The sequence below is a fragment of the Platichthys flesus genome, chromosome 8 (assembly GCF_949316205.1).
Source record: "Platichthys flesus chromosome 8, fPlaFle2.1, whole genome shotgun sequence".
Lineage (NCBI taxonomy): Eukaryota > Metazoa > Chordata > Actinopteri > Pleuronectiformes > Pleuronectidae > Platichthys > Platichthys flesus.
In genome coordinates this window covers 17,022,690-17,034,781 of record NC_084952.1, presented here as the reverse complement: position 1 = coordinate 17,034,781, position 12,092 = coordinate 17,022,690, and the positions used below count along the sequence as shown (strand labels likewise).

At 44.8% G+C, this 12,092-nt stretch overlaps 1 protein-coding gene across 2 annotated transcripts in view; it reads left to right on the top strand.

Annotated features, from left to right (window-relative positions):
- Window positions 1-3,596, top strand: part of ebf1a (EBF transcription factor 1a) — a 56,385-nt gene extending 52,789 nt beyond the window's left edge. Inside the window, exons 15-17 of one of the 2 annotated variants that reach the window (XM_062394149.1) lie at window positions 1,323-1,520; window positions 1,807-1,875; window positions 3,175-3,596. In XM_062394149.1, coding sequence (XP_062250133.1) covers window positions 1,323-1,520; window positions 1,807-1,874 — 266 coding nt within the window. In that variant the 3' untranslated portion in view covers window position 1,875; window positions 3,175-3,596. The remainder of the gene's footprint in view (window positions 1-1,322; window positions 1,521-1,806; window positions 1,876-3,174) is intronic. The other variant, XM_062394150.1, reaches the window with a different exon arrangement.
- Window positions 3,597-12,092: the final 8,496 nt, after the last annotated feature.

Genomic DNA, 12,092 nt, shown 5'->3' with positions numbered 1-12,092 from the left:
CGCTGTGTCCCAGGTCAGGAAAGAACCCAGTCACGTTTAAAAGTTTACTCTTTAGGTGTTTTAGTCACATTGTTTCCCGCATTCATTTCTTTAAAACAGTTTTGTCAACGACGCGCAATAAATGATGCGATAGGCGGGCGTGAGAAAGATCCACATGTTGAAGCTTTTATTGCTTGGCGATTAAAGGATTCATTTGTCGGTCACGCTTGAACAAGCTTTCATAATTGGGAAAGCCATGTCGGGCCGCTGTGATGCAATCGCTCTTCAATTGCATCCACTGAAGGAGAAGGCTCCTTAATTTGACAGAGCTACAGTAATTATTTGTAGTATATTGAGCTTAACCTTTAGCAGTTAACTCGCTAGCTAATAATTCACCAACTAATCAAGCCCTAGAAACACTGTCAGCTTCTACAACAAAATATGCTCCTAAAACAATAGATGAAGGGCTCAGCCATATGACCAATATCTTGAATCCGCAGACAAAAGCCTCTTACCACGTCTGAGTTTAGAGTTGATTTAAAGCGGTCGACCTTCTCTGTGTCATTTGACATGATTCTTGGTGGAAAGAGAGATTAGTGGTTGTTGAGTCTATTGTGGGAGCCTGTCCACGGTTTTGTGTCAGACTTCTCACACGCAAACTTCGTCCATTCACCCATCTTATGTGGTGGAACATAAAGCAACTTCCAATTGATGGAAAACATTGCAGTTAAAAGCTCATTGTATTTGCAACACAACAAAACAAACAATAGAGCATAATATGAAACAATATATACATTCACACAGTCCAATATGAACACAGTGAGGCATCTAGTGACCAGGCAGCAGACACCATGTATTATCAGCACATTTGTTGTATTTGCTGTTTATAACTGGTTCTGGAAACACATTGGGGGTACAGCCCCTTGAGTTTGCGAGGAGATGTTTATAAAGTTGTTGTAACCCCAGAGCCGAGGATGAGTCATCAAAACCGAGTGATCAAAGGCAAAAGAAAATTCTTCGAGCTGTTTTCTGTGCCAGCTAAACACATTTTGTCTTTGCTATGGAATATCTCCATGCCAGGTGATTTTACTTAGTAACTCAAAAAGAAAAAAGTCCCAGCTTAATGATCTGAGTCCGAAATATTATCCCTCCTACCATTGTCCATTGACCAGTCCCTTTCTGTTCATCCCGTCTGCCTGTCCTCTGCCCACGGTCCTCTCTCTAACCCCGTCTTACCCCCCCTCCGTCTTCATCCTTCCTCCCTGTCCTTCCCTGACATGCTCCCTCTGACCCCCCCTTAATCTCCTTCCCCCCCATTGCCACCCGTCTCTCTCTTCTCTCAGTCGTCCCATCAAGCCCCACCATGGCCTCATCGACCAGCCTGCCCTCCAACTGCAGTAGCTCCTCCGGCATCTTCTCCTTCTCCCCGGCCAACATGGTGTCTGCAGCCGTCAAGCAGAAGAGCGCCTTCGCCCCTGTCGTTCGACCCCAGAACTCCCCCCCGCCCACATGCAACAGCTCTAACGCTAACGGCCTGCAAGGTAAGATGTCAAAAACAAAAAGCCACCAAGCATTTATTTACATATTTAATACAATTTTAGCTGCTTATGTGGAAAAGATTGTAGTATATGTACTGAAAAAGTCAGGTTAATTACTCAGAAACTTTCACTCTCTTGCTTTAATCCTGCTTTTCTCCTCCTTATGATAATAATAACTCACTTTTACCCCTACTTCTTTCTCCAATCCTCCTTTTCTCCCTCCCCTTCACTCCCTCTTTTTCCTTTTCTTCCCCCCCCTTGAACCCTCCATTCTCCTTCCTCACTGTAGATCAGTCTTTTGTGGACTCTAGCAAGTACTCATCAGCCAGCTCTCTGCAGGGCCTGGCCTTCTCCTGAAGTATGTTATCCCTTGCTCTGGCTCTTCTCTTTTTTCTCCCGTTCTTTCCACCGCACACTATCCCACCGCTCGTTTCTTTTTGCGAACACCAGCTCATCCTGCCCTACCCTTCCTTCTCTTTTCTGTTTTTATTTGTCGCTCTCGACTCGTCAGAGGGACAGCATGCCACACCATATGTGTTCCATTTCCTGTTTTCGCTTCCTGCTTCCTGCCTGCGCTTTCAGTGGGTGTCTCTATGAGGAGGAGGTGGTGGTGGTGGTGGTGGTGCTGGGGGAGGGTGGGGGCCTGTTGCGCCACCACAGGTCATTCTGTTTTCTCCCATTTCCATTCGAATGCAGCGCGGGGTCTGTTCGTCTAGGCAGGATGTTGTATGGTGTTGAGATCCTGAGAGAGAGAGAAATGATGGATGGGAATCTTTATCAGAGCCCCAAGCTAAGCACTTCCTCACTTCCTCTGTCGGCGTTGATGAGCGCTGACCACGGTGACCCAGGGGCTAGTGGCCGATGTGTGCTGATCATGCTGACACACACACACACACACACACACACACACACACACACACGCACACACACACACACTATTCTGTTAATCCCAGCAAACCGGAGACACTTAGGAAATAACCAGGGAATTAGTGGATTGAAGAGAGGGCGGGATCAATAGGCAGCCAATATGTTATATGAAAAATTCCTCCCTGTGATGGCTTCGTGTGTAAAAATGGGGGGAAGGGAGAGGGGGGGAGGCGGCAGTGAGGAGGTGAGAGTAGGAGCTATAGTGGCACGGCAGAGCACGATATAAGAAGTCAGGAATGTTAATAAAGCTCCCCGCAGAGGGGCCGCAGATTCCATTTCCATCTCCGAGCATCGAGCGGGATTTCATCACCTCGGTCATTCCACGTCACCGCCATGCTCTCTCCCTCGTGTCTGATTTACGGCCCGCGATTGCACGACGGCCTCGCACGCTGTAACTGCTAACAATTAACAGAGGGAGCTCTCGCATGAAGCTCATTCCGAAAGCCCTGAGAACAGTTAAATCATGTCGTCGGCGCGGACCAAGTTTGTGGCGCGGCCGAGGGAAAATGTTTTGATTTTCGGGGGGGCCTCCGAATGAAGAGATAATGAGGGAGAGTCGTCTTTGTTCGCCAGATGCTGGAGCACATTGCTGTTATGTGACTGTTGTGATGACAGATGAAACCCAGCAATCACATGACTGACCTCTCTCTCTCTCTCTCTCTCTCTCTCTCTCCGTTTCGTTTTTTCCTCCTATTTCTCTTCCCCCCCCCCCTCTTTTCCCACAAAGCAGCGATTCCCGGGATGATCGTTCCACCCATGTAGAGGAATCTGGGATGGCTGGAGATTTGGGATTTTTTTTTTTTTAAAGAGGAAAAGACACAGTAGCAGAGTCTGGCGAGTCTCTGCCCTGCTCCGGAGCTGAGCTGAAGGAAGTCAAGATAAGACGCCAGGACTCTGTTAAACTCAGGCCTTTCCATTGGGATTTCATCTGAAGGGATAAGGGGAGGAGGAAAAAAGAAGGAACAGTCCAAACCTTTGTGATGTTATTTCCCTCTTGGTTGAATTAGTGTAGCTTCTCTGACATCGCCTCTCGTGGAGTGTGTAGAGACTGATAGTTTGCCCACAGTGTGACACTGACCTCATGAAAAGAACATTTATTTATCTTTATGTTTATGCCTGTAAGGTTTGGCTTTGATTACCGGAGCCCCCCCCCCCCCCCCCCCCCCCCCCCACACACACACACACGCCGTCTCGCAATCCATAGCTCGCACAAACAACAGCAAAGTGTCGGTTTGGCCGCGGAGTTTACCTAACCTCTGTCACAATAGAAGATGCTTTCCTTAGCTCAGCTGGCTTTTCTGAAAACCATCAAGCAGCCCGCCGGCCAAATGGAGCAAGGGTCGAGAACACAGAAAAAAGGCAAAGAAATACAAACACGAGTAAAATCATCAACCCCTTAATTTTGCTGCTAATTTTCCCACACAACTAAAAGTGGTGTATCAAAATCTCCCTGTGCTATATTTTAAGATCAGAAAACCATGCCTCTCTTTCTCTCTTTTCTTTTTTTCTCATTTAGTTTGTTTGTTTGACTTTTAATAAAAAAAAAAAACTGTGAGGATTGAGCTGTTTGCAATATGCTTTTTCTGCTTGGCGTGTGAAGATTTAGCCAAAATTGACGTTTTGTCGGAGGTTTTAGCGAAAGACTTGAAAAGCCAGAGGATGTGTGAGTCCAGCCAGCACTGTACTGAAGGAGTCTAGCAAATATCAGATTAGAATAAATGCGTGATTATATGTGATATATTTTTGTACATAAAAAAAAAACTAATGTTGAATTTTTCATTTGACATTGAGTTTTCTTTTTTTGTTTTTGCGATAGGTATAGTTTGAAATGTAAACATTAAATGTCTTAAGGCAGCTTCTCAATGCAGAAGATAGATTTACTGTGTGTTGTCAATATCTCATCTGCGAAACATGAGCAAACATGGATTTGGATACAAAAAGGGGATTCCTGTAAAATATCCTATAAATAATGTATTTATCCCTTGTATTTGTACATTGCCTCTCACCCCCCTCTGTTTAGTTGTGTTGTGTAAGTTTAATACAGTAAGTGAACATATTTCACAGTGTTTTGTTTCATTATTACTGTTGTCCCCCACTATTTAAATGTGACTTCTTTGGGTTTTTTTTAATCTTTTTTCTCTTGTTTTTGTTTTGTATGTTGTTTTGCATCGGTATACCATGCTTTCATTTGTTGATTTAAAACATGGCATTGTCTATTTTTGTATTATTTGTAAGTTAATAAAAAACAATTTCATTTTTTTCCTTTTGAAAATGTTTATTGTACGGCAACAAAGTAGCATCTTATTCAGAGTATTTGGTTGAAGTAGATTTTTTAAGAATATATACACACATTAATATATACTGTAAATCTATATCTTTTTTGTTTGAGGCTTTCAGATTGATACTGTTCTTGAACTGATAATATGCATGGGTTCTTCTCTTGAGTGACACTTTCGTTTTTTGTGCGTGGAAAAACCAAGAGAAGGAAGAAAATGCTCTGTGTTTTTTCTTTCTTTGTTTTTCCTCTTCTTTTCTCCCTCCTCTGTTCTTTCTTTTCCTATGTTATTTATGCCTGCTTACATACTGTATCTATATACTCTTTCTTTTTTTTCTGTCACTGTAATCTTTACCAGCAGTCTAGATGCCTTAACAATGCAAACCCATTCTTCATTCAATCACGTGTACAGTTTTCTACCCTCACCACAATTGTCTATTGCCACAGAGGAATTCATGGGAACTTGGGGACAAAGCACAAACCCAGTCCGTTTGGTGGTGAAGCCAGACTAGAATACAAAGAGCCATAATTCAACAATCACACACACCCTGATGTACTATAATACTACAGCGATGGCATGCTTTGAAGGACAGTCAGCACTGAGAGGCCTCTCTCAGCTGTGCTCATTGCACTGAAGTGTTCACACAAACACTTTGTCTTTTTGTTGTAGCGATTAAATATATCATTTCTTTTTCGATTAATGAAATAAGTTAAACAGCATGTTGGCGATATTTCTGGTTAACCACAGGATCACAACAGAGCGACGACACTGAGCTGTTTTATTGCAGTACAAAAGGGCGCACAGTGAAGACGAGCACTGTCACAGCACAATTTTACTCTCACACATGGAGTCGAACAGGTCCGACTCCAGTATCTGACAGTCGATCCCCCCGGTCCTCTCCTCCCCCTGTTTCAGCCTTTTGGACAATACAGCTTCATTACAAGCCAAACAGAACAAGAACGAGTGAGGAGGCATGAAACGGAGCTCTTTGGCCCCTCGGCCATTTCTGTAGTCTTTTTCTTTGTGTGTCTTCAAGCTGTTGCTGGACAGAGAATAGGGCTTTTCACTCTGCTTTTCTTTTCTAAAGTCTGGATTTGTTAAGTGGGTAGAGAGGAGCATTTTAACAGAGGCGCCTGCTGACAGACGAGTGTTTTTCAGGCACTTGGGTGCCTGCGCTGGTCTGGGCCGGGGCAGGAGGGGCTGCACCATATCTGTTTCAAATGAAAGTCAGAGGTCTGTTGTATACAATGGTTGCTTTGTAAGCAAAGTTCCATCCCGATTATAAATATTGGTAATGGGTGACAAAGTTTTGTATTTAGGTAACAAACAAACAAAAAAGATGCAAACCAAATAGCTGGTGTCTATTTTTTCCTCTGTTTTGTCTTTGACTGCAAATACACTGAACAGCTCTACGATATAAGGGAAGAAAAAAATCTACTGTATAGATTGTTATTGTTTTTGATGAAAAATGAGCTGTAAGATAACTTTTGGACTCACAATGTTGAATTAAAGTTACCTCTTGTGTGTGACCTATGTTGTTATTTTGTTATTTTAAAATATCATTAACATTCGTTTCTGATTTGAGTTACAGTCACTTCGTTATTTACTTATATACTATTTACTAATCTTAAATGCATTGTAGATTTAATTTTGAATGCAAATAATAACCATTTCTTCCAGACAGTCTAAACTCAATAATCTCTAATCTTAATATGAAAAGAAATTTTTACCAACATATAGAAACATAAAAGCTCATATTTACAAAACATATTCAGACCCTTTACTTTGGTGCTCCACATTGTCGTCACCTACATCCTGTTTGCTTTAATTATCCAAAAACAATGATTTTATGAAGTCCAGGGAACAAGACATAGATCAGGACAAAGGTATAAAACCATGTTTAAAGCTCTGAGTGTTTCCACAGTGGCCTCAATAACCCAAACTGAAGGATTTTCAAACCGCGAGTCTTCTTAAAGTTAACTGTCCCACTTAAATGGATAAAGGTAATAGAGAGGTGACCAACAAACCAGCTGACAGAGACGTCCTCTGCAGCGACTGGACAACTTGCCGAAAGGACAATAGTCTCAGCAGCGCTCCATCAATCAGGGCTTTATGGTAGAGCGGCTGGACGGAAGCCACACTGAGTAAAAGGCAGTTGACAGGACACTTGTAGTTTTCCTGACAGAAATGAAATGCTTTTGAAAGGATGAAGGAAAATGATTCAAAACAAAAAAAACTGCAAACATGCCAGGTACTACATCACCTGGCTAATATGATGTGCACTGTAAAGCGTGGAGGCAGCATCGTCATATGAGGGGGGTTTCAGCTGCAGGGAGACCGGTCAGAACTGAGGGAAGGATGAATGCAGCCACAAATAGAGAGGTCCTTGACAAAATCATGCAGAGTGCAGTTGTTCACCTTAAGAAGAATACAGCCGAGACAATGTTGGAGTTGCTCCGTCTCTCACTGTCCCCGAATGATCCAGTCAAAGGTCAAATTTAAACCCCGGAGAACATCTGTGGAGAGACGTGAAGATGGCAGCTCACGAACATTTCTCATCCAATCTGGAGGAGCTCGAGAGGATTTGCCATGAAGAATGGGGTAAGCCGCCCAAATCCAGGTGTGCAAAGCCCGTTGAGACTTTAGCCAAGAGGACTTGAAGCCGTATCTGCTGCTGAAGGAGCTTCTACAAAGTCTTTGAATTATGGGAATGAATTCTTCTGTGAGTTAGTCAGAACAGTTTGTCAGAACAGGTCATTAAGTGCAAACTTCATGGGCAAATATCGGAATTTCATCCTTTAAAATGAAATCTGCAACGCAATAAAACGTGCAAAGGGCAAAAGGGGGTGTGAGTATTTTCTGATGCCGCTGTGTGGAGACCAGTGAGGATTTGTGGTGTTTATTCTCTTGTTTGACTGAAAATGTCACTGGCTCATATAGCTGACGGGCAGCTGACTGAGAAGAAGAGGAGGCCTGGCTGAGAGTAATTCCACAGGTCAGAGACACAGGCCTGCCCCCCCCCCCCCCCCCCCCCCCCGGCTCCTTCCTCTAATGAATCTAATTCATTAATGCATTACTGATGGCATGGTGAACATGGTTAGCCTGACAAGTTTCCTCCTAAACATATTAGTTAATGATGATTCCAAGGTTATTAATTGCAAACGCACCAGCCCACCAATAATTGAGTCATCATTTGCATACCCGGTCATCAGCAGAAAATTAATTTATTTTTTATTTTTGTGCATATCTAATTTGGAGGGGCCGCGATTGGATTAGCAGGAGACATCAGCGGATCCCGGGATTCTGCTGACCTCGACGTGTTCCAGGGTCTCCACGGTGACTGGAGGCTTCCGTAACGCCGGGGGGGGGGGGGGGGGGGGGGAGCGAGAAGACCTGGAAGTACTGATGAGTTAAGGGCTCGTAAACACCGTGTACGCTTGTGTGTGTGTGTGTGTGTGTGTGTGTGTGTGTGTGTGTGTGTGTGTGAGTGTGTGTGTGTGTGTGTGTTTGCCTGCTTAATTGCCCAAAGGTTCACAACTGCACAAGGCTGTTTATTTTTAATTTTTTTCCTCCCATATATCTAATAACGGAGCTGATAGTTGCTGACAAACAGTAAAGAGGGTTGGGGCGTGCAACAATATTGAATTATGGAGGTTACACTCTCACAGTGCAGGGGAGAACGAGTCCTGGGGCCTAATGTTTTTGATTAGCGAGCCAAACGGTGTTGCAGTGCACAGCTGCAGGGATTCGAACCCCCCCCCCCCCCCCCCCAACCCCAAATGCAGCTTGTACTTTCAACACACACACACATGCACACACTCATAAATCATAAATACACATAGACAAAAGGTGAAGCCATTTTTGCACTTTATTTCCAGCAGCTTTTCAGGCCCAGATAGACTGGTCAGTGTGGGAGGAGGACAATAGGATTGGAAGGCCGAGGGCAGCGCGGAGCCGGCGGACCTCAGCCCTCTGGAGACATAACATTAAAGACGCTATTCCTGGAGAACCGCTCCTCCAGATAGAGGCGGCAGAGCCTTCGCACATCAAGAGAGGTGCTGTTCAGGAGCTTCTGTGCTACTAGTTGCCTAATGAAATATATTAATGTGCACGCTGTATTCCTTGCTCTCCCACTCCTCTTCGTCGTTCTCCCTTCCTCCCTCACGTTGGACACATGAAGGGAGGAAGAGCGGAGAGGCGTGTTTGAAAGAAAAACAGGAGTCCCCATGGGGATCCCGGATAAAGAAAGAGAAGGAAAGAAGTAGAAAGAGGAGAGGAATGCTGAGTGTGAGTGAGTTGGGGAGGGGGTATTCAGAATGGAGGCAGACCTAGACAGTGAACAAAAGACAAGGAGAAAGAGGAATGAATATTAATAATATTCAGTGCAGGAAAATAGTCACAATGGACATCATAAAGAGACGTCGAGAGGCAACGGGAAGCAAGTTCCTGGCCCTACTGTAATGAATGTGTGTTTCCAGATGCACACGACCTGCATGTTCTGCAACTGCGTGTGCATGAACACGCCTGCCGGTAGAAGACAGAGCATATCTGAGTGCAGGCAGTACCTAGGATGAGTGTGCACTAACATCCCAGGCTGCACGCTGGCGCTCGCACGGCGGCTGTGTGGTCGTTTCCCACAGTAATTATCCTGGTGACTGTGGGTGTCTGTCTATGATCTGTGTGGTATACCTGTCAGAGGCGGCCCGGCAGAGCCCGTGCTTTATATTCCCCTGTAATTGCTGCCGCTAATTTACTGTGTGCGCTGGCCTAATGAGTAGGGAGGTGAGGGGCTGGGGTATGTAATGGATGTTAGGGAGATAGAGATAGAGAGATGGATTTCACCACTGAGAGAGAGCGAGAGCGAGCGCGAGAGAGAGAGAGAGAGAGAGAGGAGGAGAGGAGGAGAGGAGGGGAGGAGGGGAGGAGGGGAGGAGGCCGGCGAACTGTGTGTGTTAAGCAAGCATGTAGAACACTTATCTTTATTGTTCTACTAAAATGAAAAAAAAGAAAAAACAAAAGATAAGCTATTTGCCCCTCCTCCTCCTCCCCCCCTCTCTCTTTCTCTCTCGCTGTCTCCCCCCCTCCGTCCTCCTCCCCTCAGCTGATGTTACAGTGGCGACTGCAGCGGGCGCATTAGACAGCCTTTTTGTTATGTTGATTAATGGTAAAAGCAAATCCATAAATAATATGGATTATTTATTCCATTTATTCACATGCTAATTAGAGCCAGGAAGCAGATACCTCAGAGAGATTTTATTATTCCCCCCCCCCCCCCCATCCTCATCATCTGTTCCAGTGCGAGCAGACAGACCGACTGACATTGAGACAGTCACATATTAATGTCATTCACACTTTGAAGCACCAACGGTATCTTGTGATGGGGACACGTCCACCCTTCATTTCTCCCTAATGAGGTCACTATAGAGGCCAGTGGTTGCTGAGTGCATACACACACACACACACACACACACAAGCTCACGCACACACACACCCTGTGTTTGTATATACACACCCTCTACCTCGCTGCGCAGTCTTGGATTGACGGGGTCGTCTTTGATTGATGCACCATGGTTCCTCCACATGTTCTACAGCTCACTCATTTAATTATGTTTTCCAAGCATCATTAAGTACCATTATATTCTATCATATTCTAATGAGAGAGGTGGCCGGTCGCAGGACAAGCTAATTGGTGATTAATGTTGTGTATCAGTGAGAGACAACGCTAGATTGGCCATTTAATGGCACAACACTGTATTTAAGTGCTGAATGTGTAAAAACACAAACAGAGGGGAGGGAGGGGGGGGGGGGGGAATTAGTAGAAGTCGGGATAGAAATCAGAACAGATATCAGGTTCTTAAAGGTCTAATCTCCTACTCGTACCTCTTCACACTCACACACACACACACACACACAGACACACACACACACACACACACACACACACACACACACACACACGTACACACACACTTTATTATTTTGAACTGTTCACCTATTAGTTGGATAACATACCCTTTGTGAGTCTAGCCTGCTCCTCCAGTTTAAGCACTAACCCAGTATTGATGCACTGCGTCACAGTTACGCACATGAGCGCAAACACTCATACATAACAGTTAACCTTAACAAGGACCTCAGAAATGGCATTGTGCTTAATTATGACCACCCATTGGTCCACGGGTGGTCTATTGGTTCTGGTTTATGCTGGAAAAGGTTCTAAAGAGGTAACAACATGAGTACACACACACACACAGACACACAAACACACACACACGCCATGCATTATTCTGAATTGTTCCCCTCTTAGCTGCATTACAGACACTTACTCAGATAATGCAGGGAGCCTTCTCGGCAGACATAACTCACCTGCTCCTCCAGATTAACCACTAACTCAGTATTGATGCACTGCTTTACAGGTACGCACATGAGAGCGCGCGCACACATACACACACACACACACACACACACACACACAAACATCCTCATCTGATATTGACATGTCGGGCTGCTGTAGGTGTTTCCATTTAAGGTCAGTCGATCGCCTTAAGTATGTAATGTTAGGAGGGGGGTCCGTAAACATGTCAAATTAGCATTAATGAATGACCAGGCACCGGCTGGGGGAACTGTCAGGGTGCACGCCCAGGACAATACATTACCCTGAGTTATCCTAGTCTGCCCTCCTCTAATACAGACACACATTCTCACTGGCCGAGCAGACACGGGGTGTAAACTAATGGGTTCCATTCACTGGTCACACACTCTGCTTTAATGGCCCGTGAGACTGATTGGTGTCCAAGAGATGAAAATTAAAAATAAGACTTGAAACAAGCACGGGGCAAAGCGTGTATGGGAAGTTCAAGGGTAAAAAAAGGTTTGGGGGGGGAAAGTTGAAAGATTGACCGACACACCCAGTGTGGTAGAAAAAAAATAAGAGGAGGAAAAAATTTATGAAAATAGATAGAGAGACAGATAGAGGACGAAGCTATGAGGGAGAGAAAACAAACCAGGGTATTTATTTTTTTCGTCTCAGTGTTGAAACAGGAAAAGGACCTCTGGTTTAATAAACCTTGAATCCTTTCACAGAGGGTTTGTATGTTATTCTTCGGAGAAACAGATATGTGGCGAGGGAAGGGGGAGACAGACAGAACGAGAAGCAGAGAGCAGCAGGAGGAGGAGGAGAGGGAATGCTCTGCAACCATATGAATTTGGCTCTCCCTCTCTCACACACACACACACGTACATACACGCACACACACACACACACACCTCAGCCCACTTCCAGGCTGTATGTTAGTTTTGGGTTGGGACTGTGTGGGATGGAGGGGGCGAGGGGGTGCATGTCCTGAGAGAGAAAGAGCATAAACGAGAAGTAAAA